The sequence below is a fragment of the Triturus cristatus genome, chromosome 9 (genome assembly GCF_964204655.1).
Source record: "Triturus cristatus chromosome 9, aTriCri1.1, whole genome shotgun sequence".
In the NCBI taxonomy this organism is placed as follows: Eukaryota; Metazoa; Chordata; class Amphibia; order Caudata; family Salamandridae; genus Triturus; species Triturus cristatus.
The window spans coordinates 995,981,648-996,002,082 of record NC_140592.1 but is presented as its reverse complement, the minus strand read 5'-3'; the positions used below and the strand labels follow the sequence as shown (position 1 = coordinate 996,002,082).

Sequence of the window (20,435 nt, the reverse complement as noted above, 5' to 3'; positions counted from 1 at the left end):
GTGTTGCACAAACACATTACATATTGCCTCCGAGTTAAGCCTGACTTCTCTATGCCAAGCTACCCGAGAGTTGACCTCAGGTTAATTTAGGGTTTGTTTGTGACTTCACCCTAACAAGGATTGTGGTTTCTAGTTGAGTAGGATTTCTCCCCCTCAACCAGTAACACAATTTCTTACAATTATGTCTGTATGCATGTGATATTTCTATAACCCGAACCTAGCCAAAATGCAGCGGAGCGCTGTATATTGTCAAAGTCCAATATACAGTCAACAAGTAACAGGAGAGGTTTGAGGATTGTTAATGCATTGTGATGCACAGTTGTTTAAATTTCGCCTGTACAGCGCTTGCGCTGGGCTTGTGAAATCTATTGTATTTAATATATCTTAAAAGGGACATACTTCTTATTGGTCAGTGTGCTTGCCAGTTTACTTTCCTCCATTTCTATTGGTTGTAGCCAGTTCTCCCTTCTGTGCTTGTCTTATCAATTTCCTGTGACCTAACTACTCATTCCCATCGGCTTTGGCGGTTGGAACCTTTTTCTTTTGGTTAACGCTGCATACCGGTTACTGTTCACATTTTCTTATCTTTCACTGACTTCATGCATCAGAGCATGCGTCTTGTTGTTTGTCACGCCCTGTATAAATGCATTTTTTTAACAATCTTGTCTCCGAAGCCTTGCAACTACTTATGTTCTTTTATGGCACATACATTTTGTTAAACATTTTTGTGTCAGCAGCCTGCATTTCATGCTTTTTTTTCTTCTATTTTTGCCTCTGATGCCTTTCAACTACTTTTATTGTTTTTGCGATTACGCATTCTGTGAGATATTTTCGTACCAGCACCACGCATTTTATCCTTGTTTGGGGTCTTCATATCCTGCTTTTTTAAAAACATTTCTTCCTCCGAGGCCTTTAAAGAAATTACTTCATTTTTTGTATTATGCATTGTGTAAAATATTGTCCTGCCAGCAGCACGCATTTTATGCGTGTTACTTGCCTGTAAGTTCTACTTCTTTAAAACTTATTAGCTTCCGATGGCTTTCAACTCATTATCTTGATTTTTTTTAAACAAGCATTCTGTGAAATATTGTAGTGGCAGCAGCACATATTTTATGTCCAATTTCTGCGTGCATGTTCTTCCCAAATACAGTGTATTGCTACATTGTTTTGATACATTTATTTACGTACACAACTTTGTTACTGTTGTTTCTACCACGTAGTGTTTGAAAGCGGTGTTACATTTTCACTTTCTTTACATACATGGTGATGAACTTTGGGGAAGCTTAGCACACAAATGTCTACATGTCATTAAACACCACATGTTAATAACAAGCATGATACCAATATTTACAGCTAGGCTAATTCTCTTTTAAATGGCGCCAAGGAGTCTACAGTTGTTGAAGAAGGTTGCTCTTTGTACTTTTGTTTACAAAGGCAATAGCTATGGCATATAAAAGAGGACATTAGCAAAACTGTTCAAATTGCTATCAGCGTGAAAAGTACCACAACTATGTTCTGTTGGCACGTGCATTTTGTGACAAGTGCCCAAAATCACCCACGGTGAAGCTTTTCATACAGACACAAACTTGCCTCCCAAACTGCCTAGTTATTTGTAGTAGTTTGCAAACCACATTTGTGTTTATTTCGGTTTTGGTAATTTTAAAATTACTGTGACATTCTGCATTATTTGTACCAGAACTGTTACAGACAGCAAACAAAGAAAAACAAAAATGCTGCGTTTAATTTTTTAAAAAAAATGTTTTTTTTAGGTTTTGCCTACACAGCGCATACATTGTGCTTGTTTTGTTTTTCATCCACCCTCTACCCAATCTGCCCATGGCTGCACCCACTTCAACCTTACTTATCAGGTATTTTTTATTATTTGACCTACCCCTTTACCTAATATTCCGCTTTATAATACCGCCAGTAGCAGCACAAATTATTGACAAAAAAACATTATTAATAATCACATAGGCGAAACCTAATGCACTTACCAATGTTTGTTAAAGAGGTGTATCTTAAACTCTTTCCCAGATTGGAATAGCAAGGGAATGCATCTGATAAATACAGAGATGGTGTTCAAGATCCTGGGTGAATAGACGGAAAGGGCCTGTTGCCTTGCCTTCTTCAGTAATATCTAAAACCTTCTGCTATTGAGAATTTAAACCTCTCTGCTCAATCGCCCACCATTTGTGGGAAATTAAATCACTAGATGTATAGGCTTTATACATCAACGTAGAAACAAATTTGGAATCCCAAGAATGATTCAGATTCATTGAGTTCATCAGAATTTTTTTGTGCTAGTGGAATATACAAGACCTGACTGTGGCATTCTTTTCTGAAACACAAAGATATCTAATAATGTAGGTGGGTTCCATCAGTGTTGGGAATGAGCCTTATAGCCTTTGCCTATGACACTTATTTTGTCTCCAATGAACAGGAGAGTTAGGTCGCCTTCTACATCGTTTGAATTCTTATGCGAACAAATATTATGGGATAAAAATAAAATAAAAGAGTAAATATATATTTCATTAAGCACCCTCTGCCCTACATTATAAGGCTACTGCCAGTCACTGTGGAGTTTTGTGACCGTATAGCGGTACGAAGCCACAGACAGAGTTCATTTATAAGGTCATGGAAAAGTGGGGTAACTTGCAATATCTTTATAATGAGACAGAAGGTGGTGCTTTATTCCCTAAAATAAATTCACACCATCACCATTCCAACACACCTCTTAAATCTTGGTGTCTTGCTCTTCAATATGAAAGAGATGGGATGTTTGCAAACAAAGAATAAAAGTAGAATCTCTAGTGCAAGATTAAACACACCAAAAAGCGGTTAATATTTGTTCCACAATTATATCAGGTTCCATGTAATAATATTTAGATTTTAAAAAATGCTGCAGCGCTGAAAGAGCTGTAGAAACATGCACAGGGAGTCCATCTTTCCTATATGTACCCAACACATGGAAAAAATAAACATGCGGTCATAAATATTTTCTTTCTGCTGATCACTGTTCATTTAGATAAACAGAGTAGAAGAAGGAAAAGCCAAGTTTTGTTTTTTATTTTTATACTTGGGGCCCTGTCGCAAAGCTGACGGACCCCAGAGGCAGGTGGCGGACCACAATGGACCGGTCCAGGTTGGTGGCAAACTGTAGCCCTGTTTGAATTTGTGAAGGCTTGCCCAGGGAGGGCAACCACTGACTTGATATTTTATACTTGAAAACAGGGCACAATTTGATTTTCATTCAAATGCACTGTCATAATTTAATTATATTCATGATATATTATAAAACCGGTAATATTTTGAAATAGACGCTTCTTAGTGTTTTAAAGTTATTCTGAAGGAATATTCTGCCATTGTTATGCGGGTTAGCATCCCTTCGGTGGTGGCCTTTGCTTCCATAGTTTATGGACATTGGTCTCAAGGCGCTCGGGGTGGGGGGGGGGTGGCGTGCAGCTCCGAATCAGCCGAAGAGCCAGGCCTTGAGGTGAAGGTGAGCAGAGTGGGCGAGCGTCTGATGTTGAGCGGTAGCTCGTTCCAGGTCTTTACCGCAATGTAAGAGCACATTTGGTACTTTGCTGGGAATATATGCGATTTCACATGAACATTTGGTGATTATGGAGCACAGTTCTCGACAGATTTTGACTGATGCAGTCTATGACACAGCTAGCACATTTAACTTCATGCTTTCTAGCTTAGAGCAAGTAGCCGGTGCCTCGGGTTTATATCCCTCTACATGCTACAAACGCTTGAAGGATGGCCCAACAGGTCAGGTGCAAAATATTGAGATAAGTGCCCTTTGCAGAGAAGAGGTTGAAAAACCCAACAAAGTGGGCTCAGCTTTCCGTCTCGCAAACTTCGAACTGGTCATTCGGGCAAGAAACCTCTTGTTTACGGCACTCGAAACAGTGGAGAAATGGAGTTGTTTTGTTACCCTAATTGCTGTCATGAATCGTTAGCCAGCTCAACAATCCGCCTCATAGGATTGTGGCAGTGCACTAGACGTTTCTAAAACGTGGTAAGGAACACTTTTTTGGCTTTAATCAGTAGTAACTTCTAAAGCGTGTAGTTTCCTTATATTTAATGGAATACGCTAGGGTTGTTTTCCAGGCCAATTGGGCGGAGGGAGTGAGCGAGCGGCTGCTGGTTTCGTGCCTGAAAAACAGGCTTTCCAGCATTCATTTTCTAAAAAGTATAGGATGTCCAAAATGAATGTTTAGACAGTCGAAAAGATATAGTCGCCCAGATGAAATTGGGCGTCCAGGTTAAATTTTATTTTGCTAGACAATATGGCAATCAATTGGGGTTTGATGTTGGGTCTATAGAAGGGCGCGTCGCTCGCTCGGGTGAATGGGGCTCCTCCAGACCTTGCACTGCTACACGCTCCAGCTCAGTTTGCGATGGAAGGTGTTCTACATGCTGCAGAATTCCTGTCAGTGAAAAGAAAATCAGCTGGGCGCACTGTATGCTATTCTATGAGTATTTGTAGAGCACACCATACCCAGGAGTGTGTCCTAGCATTATTAACTCACTCAATCGGATTCTCAGTTTCGAGTCATGCTACAACTTTCTGGATTGGTACAACTGACGCAGCTGTGGGTCTGTGTCTGGACATGGGTGCTGTGGGTTCTTAGGACAATCATTCATTAGCACTGACAATTATTAGCGATGGAGTGTTGAAACAGTCCCTAGGGTATTGCAATGTTACCTACCAGTTGGTTGTGGTGCATGTGACCACGTGACAAATAGTATGGTTCGATACCTAGCACCTGTGGTGCACAGTGCCCAGAAAGATGGCGTGCCTTCTGTGCGGGTTGGTGGTAGAATTGCGTCCCTGAACAATGGGTGACCTCTTCTTCTGTTGAAATTGCGTCTCAACTTTAACCTGTTGTTTAGTTATTCTGGTGGCTTGATAGGGACATTCATAAAACAGATTGCTCTGGGGTAATTCTTTATATTATCGCTCATTCTTTCAGGATTGGGGCCCCATTTCGAATACACCCAGGAGTACTCTTTTTGGCTTCATCTTAGTCTAGGGTCCAAAGCACTGTTTTATGCGAAATCTAAAAGGTATAACATCCGTGGGTGAAACACGTCTTAACCCTGAGGTGGCAAAGAGGATTGGCAGTTGAACGTCAGACAGATATAAGTGATATGTGTGTCTCAAAATCATGTAGATATGAACAGCTCTCTGAAGACTTGTGAAGTAATGGCATATATATTATCTCCTGTCAGTTTTTGCATTAGGGCATATAGTTACAGCCATTGTGTGGGTCATCTGTTACTACTTTGTGCAACAGACAAAATTGAGGTTTACCCAAAGTTGGTTCAACAGGCAGCCAGCAGGAGCTTTATGTCCTTGGATGTCTACGCATGCTAGCTGAGGGGGCTACATGAAGGAGGCTACAGCCTCCGGTGCTCATCATCTTCCACATTGGTGGCAATGATTTAGCTACCATGGGAAGAAAACCCCTGTTTGGGAACTGAATGGTTGAAATCTCCTGGTTGACTAGGAGATGTCCAGGCTCGGTTATCACATGGTTCCACATTATCCCAGCGAGGATTTGACAGCTGGGCCGGTCCTCCAGAAGGCCTCAATGAATTGGTCAAGAATTTGAATAGCAGAATGTTTAACACATCTGTCAGTCCAGGATACCGAGCTGTTTGTGGAGAACTTGGTGGCACTGCAATGGTGCATTTCTCCCAACACTTGGAGATGAAGCATGGGGGGGAACCCTGGTCAGCCGGAAAACCGCCAGGCCTGTGGCAAAGTAAAATAATATAAAAAGTGTTCCATTTTGTTATCTTGTGTTTATGACGTGTAAAGAATACGACAGGAAAATGGTTTATATTCTTGAACGCAAGAATGGCATAAGTATTGGGTCACTTTTGCAGGATCAGCTGGATGGTTTAGACAGGCTAATGTCTGTGTTGATTGGGATAGGACTGGTCTCGATTCAGTCCCCTATCTGTTAAACTGCATATTTAATTACTCCTAGTAACCTGCCTTTCACTCTAGCTGCTAGGTCTGGCAGCAAGCATTGTGACGTCAGAACTCAACTGTAATAACTTTTTGCAGTTTATCAGCTACGTCAATACTTTATTACAGGTGACAAGTCATTTCTTTATTACAGGTGACTAGATGCGTCACAAATCCCCTGCAATAAGTAAGAGATGGGCTTTTATACAGGGATTGCAGGATCCCATGTATTATACATTTTTCTGTTACATAAATAACATCAAAATGTAGCAAGACATCAATTAAACCTTCAGTGACCAATATTATTGGTTAATTAAAGGCGAATTTAAGTAAGACAACCAAAGAATGAAAGTCTTTGTAATTGTTTTAATTTTAATGTTCTTGCGTTAGTAATTTGGTGGCTACTCAATGAAAGCATGTCAGTATGGATACGAAAAAAAGAACGTTGCTTCACAGATTAGTTGGGCGAATGTGGAGCACTGATGGTCTGGAAAAAAAACTGAAATCTGAAGGAGGATGGTAAGATTATCTAGCGGCACCCCAATTAGAGCCACTCATTTATCTGGACCCAGCAAATAACGTGTGATTTGCAAGGACGGATAATTGGAAACCGGACCAAGTAGTAAACATAGAATAATTTGTGGTTAAAAAGCTATCTGTGTTTGCATACGAGGACTCCTAGTTCTAAAGCAGATGCCTGGCCCATAAGATCAGCAGACTTCCAGACTTCCACTCAGCAAGGCAGCCCGCTCGCAACCCTTTTCTAGGCCAAACACCTTAGTCTGAGCAAGATACCACCGCTTGACCATACACCTAATCCTTGAAAAGGTATGCACAACGTCCTTTACTGAAACAGGCTCCTGCCACTCTACGAGCAATCCTGTGCTTAACTAAGCCTCTTCATTCAGATGTTCTTTCCCCTCAATAAATATTATCCATTTCACTAGCTATCCCAGAGTTGATTAAACCAGCCGTGCCGAAAACAAAAAAACAAGCATTGGCATAGCCAATAGGTTGCACCTTTGGGACCTTATAAGTGTTTAGCCATGCAACAGTTGCATAACTAAATACTTATAAGGTCCCAAAAGTGAGACCTATTGGCTATGCAAAGCGGCCGCGAAAGTGAAAGTAATCGCGGTAAAGCGCGGCACGCACGCCCGCGCACATGCACTGTAGCTCTAGGCTGGCCTGGTAGCACTTTTTGGAGCCCTCTCAATAAGTCTCGCCAGACCAGCGCATGCACTGGGTTAGGCGAGACCTAAACAAGCACACACATGCACTACCCTCCTCCCAAACACACACAACCACCCCAACACCCACCCACCCACCCACCAAGTACCAACTGCCTTAAAAATCCTCCACTCGACAACATATCATTCATTGTCGCCAATAAAGACACCTTTATCGTTCTCCACACATTCGGTAATAGAACAAACATGATAAATTAGCACCCATTAACCATCACATACATAGCTTTTGGATCCATCTGTTCCAAAAGGTTTCATGCACAAAGTAAAGATGTTACATGGAGCGGGGCAACGATTAAGCAGAACGTCATAATCCCTGGATTATAGGTAGCGCTCCCTGTTTTATGATATTTTTTTTTTTTAACAATTCAGTCTGTATTTATCCATATTTATTTTTGGGCTAATTTATTGTTATTTATCCATATTTATTTTGTGTTTTGAGAATAAACTGAGTCATAAAATGGTACATTTCCACATTTTTTGTAACTGATGAACATGCACTCACACTTTGATGCCTGTCGTATTTTAGCAAATGAAGCAGGCAAATATAACAAAACATTACACCCATAGGTACATTATTATACTTCATATATACGTTCTGTTTGTATTGAAGGAAATCTCATCCTGTTAACTAACTGCCCATGCTGTCTGCCTGCTCAGCTGTTGGCCTGAAATTCACGAAGGACAGCATGGCGAGTCAATCAACAGAAACACAATTTTCAGTATCTTTTCCGTTTTACAAACAAATTCGGACAGGAAACACATTGTGTTCTGTCTGTATTTATCTGTAAAAATCTGTAAAAACGGAAAACTGGGAGCCTTAATTATAGGTATTTGAGGATTCTTCTTGTTCATCTTGAATAAATCATTACAAATTCGAATTAAAAAATAAAGATGTTCCGTACCAGGCTTTTCTCAGTTTCAGACTTGATGAGCTTCGATTTTGCAGAATCTGCCATTTCGTCTGGTTTTGCATCGCGTTTTTTCAAAGCCTTAAAAGAGAATAATAAACTTTAGCAATTCTTTTTCAAGCAACTTTACCATTTACGACTGACAACATCTGCGAAGGGCTATAATTTCGCTGCCATATTTAAATACTAGTTCTTTTCGAAAGGAGCCATTCTACAAAATTTTTAACCTTTATTTCTCTTTAGTGGGTTTAAATCTTTTAATTGAACTAAGGCTTTTTACAAGAGTATACAACCATGAAAACGGCAAGCCAACAAATCAAAAGCAGTACGTTCTGTGGAGTTCTTTAACAAAGCATAATCCATCTGTATGTACAGTGCAACCGGTCATCAGAACAAGAGCCCACAAAACCAGCAATACACACCAGAAGAACAGCACTTCATAGCATTAACAAAGTGCTGTCCCATCCTTCTTATGTATATAGAGGACACACAGCGATAGATTCCCATATTATTACCCAGCGATGTAGTAAACAGCGAAGTATTTATCTATCAAAGAGAGTGGAATAGAAACAAGCATTTGCAAATTCATTAGGTTTAGCTTATGTGAGCAATAAGATGATTTCTTTTGTAAGTTGTAGCTTGGTGAGCAGTTGTATAATACAATTTACTGAAACTCAATAACAGTGTTATGGCTTGTTTATTGAGAAAGCCACTACATTGTGAAGTAACTTGTGCTAATATAATGTGGGGAGATTAGGTAAAGGGCGGTGGACAAAAAAGGAAAAAAAAACATGCAACGAACAAGCATGCTGAAGCTTTTAGTCCCTGTGCCACTGCACCTGCTGCACAATTTAAATCATAGCCCTGGTGCCAGCAAGGTAACTGAGCGTGTGACTGCTTGTTTAGTAGCAACATATAGCAATACTTGGTGTTAAGTGGGTTCCCTGGAGCTTTTTGCCCCCTGTGCCACTCCACTGCACCTGGCTGCACCATGCAAATCATACCACTAGGGCTTGCAAGATAGCTGCGCTTGTGAATGCTTGTTTAGTAGCAACCTACAGCAATAATCGGTGTTAAGTGGGTTTCCTATACATTTTGGCACCTGTGCCACTGCACCTCATACACCATTCAAATCCTGCAAGGTAAGTGCACTTGTGATTGCTTGCTTAGTAGCAACACACAGCAATGAACGGTGTTCAGTGGGATTCCTGGACCTTTTGGCCCCTGTGCCACTGCACCTACTGCACCATCCAAATCATGGCCCTGGTGCCTGCAAGGTAACTGTGCTAGTGACTGTTTGCTTAGTAGCAACATATAGTTATAATAGGTTTTCAATGGGTTCTCTGGAGCTTTTTGCCCCAGTGCCACTGCACCTGCTGCACATGCAACAGGGTCGTCCAGGGGTGTGCCTTGGTAACTGTTCATGGAGTTGAAACTGAAGTTGAACCACTTGCAATGACCAGTGCCCCACAGCATGACTCCCGGATCCTGCTCCTCTGGCTGGCTGTACCTTCTCCAAGGAGAATAAGACACCTCCAGCAGACTGGGAGGGGGCGTGTGTTGAGGGTGCTTTGCGTGGAGAAGCGGCGAAGAGACCCAGCCACGATTGCAGAAGGAAGGAGGGGGTTTCTGCAGTGCATCTGGATGTACCCCCTCTGAGGAGAATGAGACACGATGAGCTTTAATATTTAAGTATATATTTAACACTTATGTGCTGCACTAAAACAAAAATTAAGGTATAAGGGAGCTTTAGGCTGCAACAAAAGATACAATAGGGTTTATCTGTAACAACAGCAGCGGATGCGAGTGGGGCAGTCAGAACATGAGCCACAGAATGAGAGGGGGGCTGGGTTGATGGGGGTTTGCGAAGAAGCTTCAGCGAAGGGACCCAGCCATGAATGCTAAACAAGAGTATCGAGAAGAGAAGGGGCAGGAAAGAGGATGTGGTGTAACGGCCAGAACTGTCGACATTGGAGCTGGATTTTCGTCTTGGCGTCAGCTCAACAACCGGTATAAGAGAACAGCCACACAAAGCAGTTCTGCAATGAAAAGGAGTACTTTGGCCTCTGGAAACTAATAAGAGCAAACACACGTGGAACAACAAAAAATAGTGTGCAACAACCAATAGAAACAGAGGAAAAGTAAGTGGCAAGAACACAAAACAATATTAAGTAAGGGCAGGATGTAAGCCCCTTTTAAGATTTATATTAAACATAATAGATTTCACAAGCACAGCGCTGTGCAGGCAAGACCTAAAAAATGAACTTCAACATATAAACAGCCAGCATGTTACTTATGTCTTATATGGCTCCATCATTTCTAGGATTTTTGCCAGTGGGAGTTTCTGTCTAAGCCAATGAACTTTATAATGCTCACTTTCGATGTTTTAACAAAGCTATTACTGGAAATGTTTTTGAATTCTTATGTATTCGTATTTTTCCAGAATTACAAAGGAGAAGCTTGGTCATTCAGATCCTGTGGCAGAGGATCTAACTTAGTGTTCGGTTCATGAACAAGCAATTGATGTTTATGCATGACTTGTCTTTGTTTTTTTCTACTGAGAATTTGTTTTTAGTATGACGAATGGCAAATGAATTTGCCCCTTGATTAGATTATCAGAAAGTAAAGATTATAACAGTTTGAGCCAACTCTAAAAATGCTTTTGCTCGTGTGAAGGTTTTGACCTATATTTTAGAGGTGTTACACTGAGGTTTCATGCTTTAGCTTTTCACTCTGTAATTTATGGGAGGCAGTAAAATTTTAAGAAGGGAGCTTGCTTAGTTTTCCTTTACTCCACAAACAAGATGTGTTATTTTGCGGAAATATAATGCGGGGAGACAGGTAAAGGGCGGAGGAAAAAGAAGAGAAAAAAAAATCATCCAGCAGATAATCATACTAATCATTAAAGAACTCTAGGAAGCAGAACTGTAGCTATAAGTAACTTTTGGTGAAATTGTAGCGTGCTAGATATTAGCTGTTTCTGCTTGACATACTCAGTTATTGTGAGCACAATACGGAGGAAATTAAATTGAGTACAATGTCAGGTGATGGGGTCTGATGGTAAGTGCTTTACGGTGCTGTTGTGTTTGGTCATACAATTTTGTGCAGAGGAGAAGAGTGATTGGCCAGGTAGTGCAAGTGGTATGCGTATACGCCATACTTTGTTGCAGGGTTGCATACTGAAGGCGAGATCATGCACTTATTTTGTTCTTTGGTCTATGCTGACATCCAGTAGGTTATATGGTTAATGTTCTCTCATGTTAATGGAATGTGTGTGACTGCATAAGCAGGCCATGTTATTTGTGGGTGTTCTGCATTTCTATTTGGGCAGGATTGCGGGGTCACAGAGTTCTTCTATTCACTTTTTGTTCTTTGCAGAGTCTGGGGCTCCAGCTTCAAAGAGTATTGGTCATCCATCTGCGTAGTGTTGGTGCTCATTGTCCAGTTAATGATGAGCCTGTTGTGCAGAGCTTTATGTATAATTGTATTGCTTCAGCTGGACAACCTATGAGTGGTTCACTTACATTGGAAATCTCAGAATTTCTGTAAAGTCATAAAAATTGTTAATGTGAACCACACTCTCAAGAGCCTGCACTATCATCATAGAGGAGAAAGGGTGAAACTGTGGACAACCTGTGTCCCTCTGCAGTGTCTATAATAATTAAGTGGCATCCAAATATTCCTTCACAACAGTAGAATAAATACCATTCTTGCTCCCATACAAAGAGACTGAATTAAGAAGCCAAAACTAGCGCATGGGTTACTCGATGGATGGACTGTGTAGGCGGGGATGTGGCCTGTCGGGTACCTTTCTCCATATCTTATGGGAATGTTCGGAGGTTGTACGATTTTGGAACGGTATCCACACCGTAATGGAGGAGGTCACGCACGTTGCTCTGTTGCCAGAGGCTAGGAGGTGTTTGTTGAATGTCTGGGAACCGAATGATTGTAATGCGGCACAGACGCAGTGGGTGACCTTGGGGTACATGGTGGCTAAGCGTAACATTGCACAGCTGTGGGCTCCCCGAGGCCGCCCACGATCGAGGTATGGAAGGAGAATATGGACTGGTGTATGTTCAGGGAAAAGATGGTGTATGTGGCGAGAGGTAAGCCAGGGAAATGGACTAGGGTATGGGGTCCATGGAATTTATATCGAGGACGTATCTGCACCCCGCCTCTGCCATTAGAGATCGATATTGCTTTGTCCCCCTAGCCACGCATTCTGCGGGATGGTGTGAGGTGTGTTCCATGCTTTGCTCTCCCGTTGCCCCCCTCTACCGCTTCCAGACAAGAACTGCTTTGGACACTGTACGTTGTTCCCCGTCCTGGGAAGAGCACGCTACTATTTCGGACTCTCATTGCCTTGAGTGTGTTTTATATTTAGTAAAAAATGAAACTGTTTATTCCGATTGCTATTGGCCTATGGCCGCGGCCTGTTACATGTGCTTACGAACTGCCGGGAGCTTTGCCTCTGGTTAAGTTGAATGTGTGGTGTTGCACTGCGGGCACTCGGGCTCCATAGCGGCCGGCCCTGGTGGTTGTAGGCCCTTGTCTGTATTTTATTGTGTACCAACGGTTTCTAATAAAAATTTTAACAAAAAAAAAGAAGCCAAAACTATGCATTTCCATACAGATTAAAAGTGATTTGAGGTATGTCCATGGCAACTAACAACCCAGAGCAGGAAAGTGTGAGAAGTGTGAGACTGGGTGAAAAAGGGATAAGACTCCATAAAGCATCACTTTTTGGCAATGAGACAGGAATGTGCTTATACACAGGAGTGTCCTGCAAATTTCCTGTGTGTGTTTCTACAGAGAAGGGCGGGGGCTAGCCCTCAAGAAGGGGGCACTGCTTTAGAGCATCAGGGTTCCAACCGATGAAGCTCCACATATGTCCATGCCGTCTGGAAGGAGCTGTATTGTCATGTTTCCCCTCAAACTGAAAAGATATTCATAGAATTCCACCTTGTCCTCCAATATTTTGGAAATGTGTACTTTTGCCCACATTGCTCAACTTTCAGCAACCATAAAGAATAGAAAAAAAGCAAAAAGCCCACCTCCAGGCTGATGGAAGCTTTCCAGGGAAAGCGCGGAGTCTTTCAGCACATTGCAACTCCCCAGTTAAAAGAATGCAATGCTCGCACCTGAGTTGACTCTACCATATGCCCTGATCCACTCATGATTGCTTAGGCACAGAGTACATTTCATTCTTTCTTATTCTGATTGAGACTCCTTTACAGCCGTCTTAGTAAGGGTCAAAAAGTAGATAATACCTACGTATTGGCTGCACCAATATCTTTATTGCACAATTAGCATTCGAAGTGATTAGGAACCAGGGGCCAGAGGTACAAACATTAGTAATAATGATTTACTAATTGTGATTCTCTATGAATCACAGTTCAGACATCAGTATTCCTAATGTACGAAACTCATGGACTTTCATTTAGGGATTCATTGAGGGCTGCAAATCGACCCACCTCATGAATAATAATGATGTAGGTCGCAGTTTACGACCCATTAGGAATCATAGCCATCACAGAAAAGGTGGCGTGCTGAGGTCAACAGGCCACCATGTCTGCAATTACTTTTTAGGGATCGGATAGACTGCACATGCGCTGTCTCGAAGAGACGTGTTGTGTTCTTGCCTATCTCCCCACCCTGTACAAGGCTGGCTTAGTATATAGTGTCCACATGTGGTGAGTCACTTTGCACCGAGTCCAGGCAACACTTAGCGATAGTTTTTAGGTCCCTGAAAACCAGAGCTCTCAAGGGGTAGCTGTGAGAGCAGCTAATGCTTATTCAGGAGGGGTGTAAAGCAAGTGCATTTAGCACTGTATTCAGACCACACCAAGTGAGTATCAAAATACCTTGTATTTATTAGCACACACTAGACACTAACGTGGTATATCTCCTACCCAAAGATAGCAATTCAATAAATACTTCAGAAACAGGTAAGTAGCACAGAAATACATATAGGGCCCAACCGGGGGGGGGCAAACCATATACTAAAATAGTGGAATGTGATGTAAGTACCAAAACAGAACTAATACCCAGGGGGAAGCACGGAACCCCCCCAAGTTGAGCAGCCAGGGACCTCAAGGTGCCGCGGTGCAGAGTGGTTACTCAGGGTCAACATCCATAGGATACTACAGGGTAAGTTGCGATTGGATTTTTACAGTTCTAGGTCCCTTCCAAAAGGATCCCGAAGGAATCACTTGAATTAAGGAAGGTTAGAGAGCCGAGCCACCCCACCCGTGGATACCCCAGAAACCAGGATACCAACACCAGGGAGCCAAGGTGCATAGGCATGAAGTAGCGTCGGAACCGCCCGTAGACGCCAATGGAGGTTCGTGAAAGATCAGAACTTACAAAGTCTCGTGGACCAGGCCGGTGGAACCCAGACGAGAAGAACCTGAAAACAGAGGGGCAGAGTCCAAACTACCCAGAGGTGACCAGGAGAAACAAGACCACAATACTAGCCCTTGTTGGAGCTTCATGCTATAGCACAGTGAGGTTGTAGCGGCAGCTGTGAAGCCCAGGCAACGATGCAGGAGCACAGGAGCCGTCCACAAGCTGTCCCACGCTGGTCAAAAAGTGCAGGAAGGTCACAGGCTGGCAGGACTACCAACTAGCCTTGGCAAACGCAAACAATGGTTTGCAGAAAAAGATTCTGTGTGGCAGACCAGCAAGGTCTGTGGGACTAACCCAGCAAGGGAAAGACAGGGCCGGATGTCATCACGCAGTACAGTCAGCAGGAATTGATGGAGCCCCCTCAAGGACCCTTTGGCGGCAGGTACAGGAAGTCGCTGGGAGCCTCAACAGTACACAGGAGATGAAGGCCCAAGATGCAAAGGATGCAGGCAGGATGCAGGCAGGACGTCGCTCTTAGAGCTGTGCAGTGCTGGAGGCTGGGGCTTCTTGGAGCTTGAAGATCTTTTGTGTAGAGAGCCAACAAGCTTTGGTAACGTCAAACGGATGCAGTGCACAGGGAGGCAGTTCATGTCGGCTGGAGAGGGATTACAGTCACTTCAGGCCCCTGGAGAACCAATAAACCACCATCTGTGTTGCAGAGCCAGGCGATGTCCTTGGGACAACAGGATAAGCAAACCGGTCGTCATAGTAGCGGTGCCTGCGGATGCAGGGAAGTGACTCCTTCATTCAAGGGGGATTCTGTCTAGCTTGAATGCAGGCTGAGTCCTCGGTGACTCGGAGGATGCACGGCCACCTAGGGAGGTGCTGGGCAGGGGGGTGGACACTCCCATGTCCTTTGTGTGGTTTTGCGCCTGAGTGGGAGGCAAGGGCTCCTAAACTGGGCAAAACTGGTTTATGCAAGGAGGGCACCAAATGTGCCCTTCAATGCAGTCTGGTGGCGCTCGGAAGTGCCCCCACCCTACCTAATTCGAAAGGAGAGGTAGTCACACCTATCCTTCGCATGCGCTGTGCTGCGAGATGTATAGCTTACAATTAAGTGGGCGTACAACTTGCACACAGTATGCTATTAATCTTTTCATGTCACTCTCAATTGCAATCTTTCAACTTCTTAGCTACAGTAGGGTTCTCTTCCTTTCTTGTGTTAGCTCCTCCCTGGAGCATGAACCAAGTACATATGTTCTTCCTTGTCTTTGTTCTTTCTTGTCATTTTGCAACACTCTATTTGTTTTTATTTTGTAAGCGTTTCAGTATTATTCCTGGACGTGCAATGTGCTTTCCTACTTTTAGCACAGACATACAGCTTCTTATTTATGTTGCTTTCACCCTATCTGCCATCTCAGACACTTTAGTTACTTACACCCACAACTGTAATACTCTACACTACTCCACTCTATCCTACCAAACTCGAAGCCACACTACTCTATGCCATTCCACTCTACCCCAACTATACTCCACACAATGCCACTCTACTCCATGCCACTCTTTGTCACTCCATTCCAACATATTCCATTCCACACAATGCCACTCTACCGTAGGTCACTCCACTCTATTCTACTTCTACTCCTCTCCACTCCACTCTACGCCAACTCTACTCCACACAATGCCACTCTACACTACTCTACTGTTCACCACTCTATTCCATTACACACAATATAACTCTGATATACTACGCCACTCTACTCTATGCCTCTTCATTCTACTCAATGGCAATCCACACCACTCCACACCATGCTACCTACAGCACTCTGTGGCACTCCACTCTACACCAGTCTTCTATAGGCCACTTCACGCCACTAAGTGCCACTCCACACAATGCCACTTTATGACATTCCACTCTACCCTGCTCTTTGCCACTCTACGCCACTTTTTTCTACTCTACATCACTCCACAACACTCCATTCCATGCTGCTCTTCGCCACTCTACTCCATACAATGCCACTCCACTCTATGCCACTCTATGATACCCTACGCAACTCCTTCCCACACAATGCCATTCTATGCCACTCTACGCCACTCAACATCACTCTACAGTACGCCATTATTTTCTCCGTCACTCTACCCTACGTCACTCCACCCTACAGCACTTTCTAAACACTTTCCTGTAAGCCACGTCGCTAACTTATAGCCATGCTGCTCTACAACATGGCGAAAAGACAATAGCAAAACCAATACCTCTCCATAGATGAGACCTACTGGCTTTGCCAATGCGTCTTAGAATTTTGAGCGTAAAGAGTATAAGCTAAGATATCTTCATGAGTGCTTTCAATGCCCTAAGAGCTCCACGTGGTTTTCCATGTGACCAGACGGCATATAAACACTTGAGCGATAGAAAAAAACTGGCGAATTGATAGCGCTGCCTAATTGTGGCGATAGAGCGTTTTCTTCTCTTAAAAGCCATTATATGTCATCAGCAAACGGCGCGCCCCGCGCTGCTATTCAGATTGCCTTAAAATGCTTTAAATCACGAGTAACTGCACCGAACAGTAATGGTGGCTCCCCTGGGCATCTTTAAACCTTTAATAACAACAATTTCGCTATCTCTCCATTTTTAATTTTTTTTTTTTTTTTTTTTTGCTCCTTTAAGTGTGTATTTTTCCATTATGGAAAAGGATAGCAGCATGGAATGCTAATGCCTCGGCACTGCGAGAGGGGAAAAGTCGTCTCTGAGATAACCAAGGAGCTGTTGCAAATGCCGAAGAAATAATGCCAAGTAAAACCCCGACGGCAGACTAGAGGTGCTTTCTGCCAGTGAGATAAGTGTCAGTAATTGATTCAGATGTCGCCTATATCCAAAGCAACAGCCACTTTCTTTAAAATGTGCCATTAAAAAAGGACGTTTTACAAGACACAATGGTATGCATATTTAAGCACAAAGAAAAGGAGGCAGACTGCAGTAATTATCTTAAGAAGAGGTCAAAAGGACACTCTGCAGGAGCGGTGTAATAAATGTACCTCCCCGTTACCTTCCTCGCCACGGCAACTTAAGCTATGTCTGAACCTGTCGAGACAGGAGCCTAGCTACCCAACCCCAAAAAAGCAAACCTAAAGGCCGTTTGCATACCATGATATCTCTCAAACAAGGTCGTCTCTCAACCCTCAGTCACAATAACATCTAGCTTTCGACACAAGAAACAACAGTCGTAAACCAATGTCAACTTTTAATCCGTTTGTCGCCACCCGTACACCACAGCCAATCAGTAATAATGCCCACATTATAGCAAAATAAATGAGTCATGACAAAAAATAATACCAACTGAAAATTGCCATCATAACCGCAATCTGAAGAAACCACTAAACAGGAAATTAAAATGGACTTTTATTTTAAATCAAACAAAAGTTTTAAAACAAATTACTCTGGCAAGGAACCGAACCTCAATTCTCCAGTTTGAACCCCACATCTTGTAAACAGAGCTTCATTTGTGCAAGCAGTTGCAGGGGGTGGATACCAGCACTCATTTTCTGTGGATCGAGGCTTAGTTTTCATTCAACAGAGTTTAACCCTGAAGAGGAGCGAGAAAGGCAGAAAAGGGATGAAGAAGGAGGAAGAGAAAGAAAGGAAGAGAGTATAAAGAGAGAAAGCAGGCGTGAAAAACGTAGGATCTGCTTCTTATGGTTACCCCCACTTTTTGCTTGATGTTACACTGTTTTTGCCTAGTCTGACTGGGATCCTGCTAATCAGGACCCCAGTCTATCTGCTTTCTCTTTGAAATGTTATGCATGTACTTAGGTACACTCCAGATTGAATACTGGGGTACCCTTCTCAGTCCCTAGTATATGGTACACATCTACCCAGAGCTTAGGTACCCCAGAGGCCTCCCATGGGATGCAGCATGTATTATGCCACCCATGAGAGGCCATGCAAAATGGTACTACAGGCCTGCCATTGTAGCCTGTGTAAGCTGGTGGTTGCACCACTTACTTTAGATATAGGTTTACTATAACTATAGGTCACTACACTTAAAACCTATCAGTCACCCCTCTAGCAGGCCTTGACAATCCTGAAGGCAGGGTGCTGGGTTTTACGTGAGAGGGCGCCCCTGTATGAGCAGAGCCCCTCTGCAGCCTTCGGAGACCATTCTTCCGGGTTGTCGGTGACGCAGCCAGACATATAGGTGGAGGTGCATTATATGCTCGCGTAAAATGCTATCTCGAAAACGGCTGCAACAAAACATGTTGTGTTTGGTATCAAACACCTTGGAATCATACCTGCACACTGGTAGCCAGTGTGGGAGGTATGATTCCACCCTTCTGAAGCAAGCTTTGTGGGGTCACTGGTCTTTCTGGTATCAGCCTTCTCAACACGGGCGGCACAAAATGGTTGCTGCCGACCAGAGACACATTTCTGCCCTCCTGCTGCTGAGCTAAGCTCGAGCAGGGGAAGGGAGGACAATAGGCATCCTGTCACAGGGAGGTGTTACCCCCTCCCAGACAGGATTTAGTGTATTGGGGCTGGGTGGGTGCACTTCCAAAGTGCCTGAAAGTCTGCATCTGGGGCACACTTGGTGTCCCTGCGCATAGTCCAGATCAAACCAGTCCTGGGAGCCGTTGGCTCCTGCTCTGGCACAAAACTGGACAAAGGACATGGGAGTATCCTCCCCACTGTCCTGACCCTTCCCTGGGAGGGTCCCCTGAATCTGTCCAACCCTCTCCCGTGGGTAAAAAAGGGCTTACCTGGCTGTAGGACACTAGACTTGACGTGGACAAGATTCTGATCACGAAGCCACTGACCTTTGACAGTCTGGACACTATGGACTTCGCTGGACTTCGACTGGGGCCGACTTAGTCTCCCTCTCCGTCCAAAGCATCGTCTGTGCCCGTGCACCATACAGGCTCCGGGCAGGACCTGGGAGCATCAAGGAAAACTGAAGTATCTCCCTTGGGGTGAAGGAGTCACTCCCCTGCATTCGGAGGCACCGTAACGCAACTGACCGGTCTGCTGATCCGGAGCTCCTGCGGACTTCGAAGGCTCCAGCAACACAGGAGGTGGATTTCTACATTCCTTGAGGTCGAGCTGCCCTCTCACCGAGTTTGAGGCCAGTATCCGTCGTGGGGACCGCGTAACCCAAACCCCTGTGCACCGCGTACTTTTGCAATTGCATATGCTTGTTGGCTTTCCCCAACTAAGTGCATTGGGCTATTGATAGCCCCAACCTCTGCGCACATTTTTTATACAAAGGACTTTGGCCTCCTCGCACTCTGTGCCCTGCAAGCTGGCACTTTGTTAAACTGCTAGAGGTCCCCTTGCGACTCCTGTGCCTCCGGCCTACGGGTCCATTTGATGGACAACACAGATTTTTTTGGGCTCCCCTGGTTGCTCCAGGCCTGCCCTGACTCCCCTTATTGTGATGAGTCTCCTGGTCCTTGCTGGGCCAGACCGTGACCTTCCTCGACCTTCTTCGTGGGTTGCCGCTGCCAAGGCTTTTTGGTGCTCCCGCCGGACACCGACCCCATAGCACTCGACATCCTTCATGAGACAGCTTGTATCCGGCTCCTGGTCATCCTCAAAGTCTCTGGGTCCCCGCGGCTGCAGAGTCAATGTCTCCAGCTTCACACCTGAAGCACCCAACATCGGTGGGCATTCGTCTACCGAGCCCCTGGTCACTCGTGAGTGACCCAGACTCTTTCTCCTCTGCTTTCAGGTTCCTTCCTTCACAAATCCACCTGTGGGTTCCACCTGACACTTTTCTTCTTTCCAGCAGTGGCATTTCTTTGAGGAGTCCCATTGAGTACGACTGCGGTTCCCGAAGCCACTTCGACCCTATGCACCCGGCATCCCTGGGATAGGTAACTCTGGTACTTCGGTATCCACGGGTGAGGTGGCTCTCCAACCTATGCTCTAAAGGGTTTCTTCGTTATTCACTG

At 44.0% G+C, this 20,435-nt stretch overlaps 1 protein-coding gene across 2 annotated transcripts in view; it reads right to left on the bottom strand.

Annotated features, from left to right (window-relative positions):
- CEP128 (centrosomal protein 128) overlaps positions 1 to 20,435 on the bottom strand; it is an 860,263-nt gene that overhangs the window by 632,032 nt on the left and 207,796 nt on the right. For both annotated transcript variants that reach the window (XM_085626613.1, XM_085626612.1), the window contains exon 9: positions 8,139 to 8,225. In XM_085626613.1, the coding sequence (XP_085482739.1) occupies positions 8,139 to 8,225 (87 nt within the window). The remainder of the gene's footprint in view (positions 1 to 8,138; positions 8,226 to 20,435) is intronic.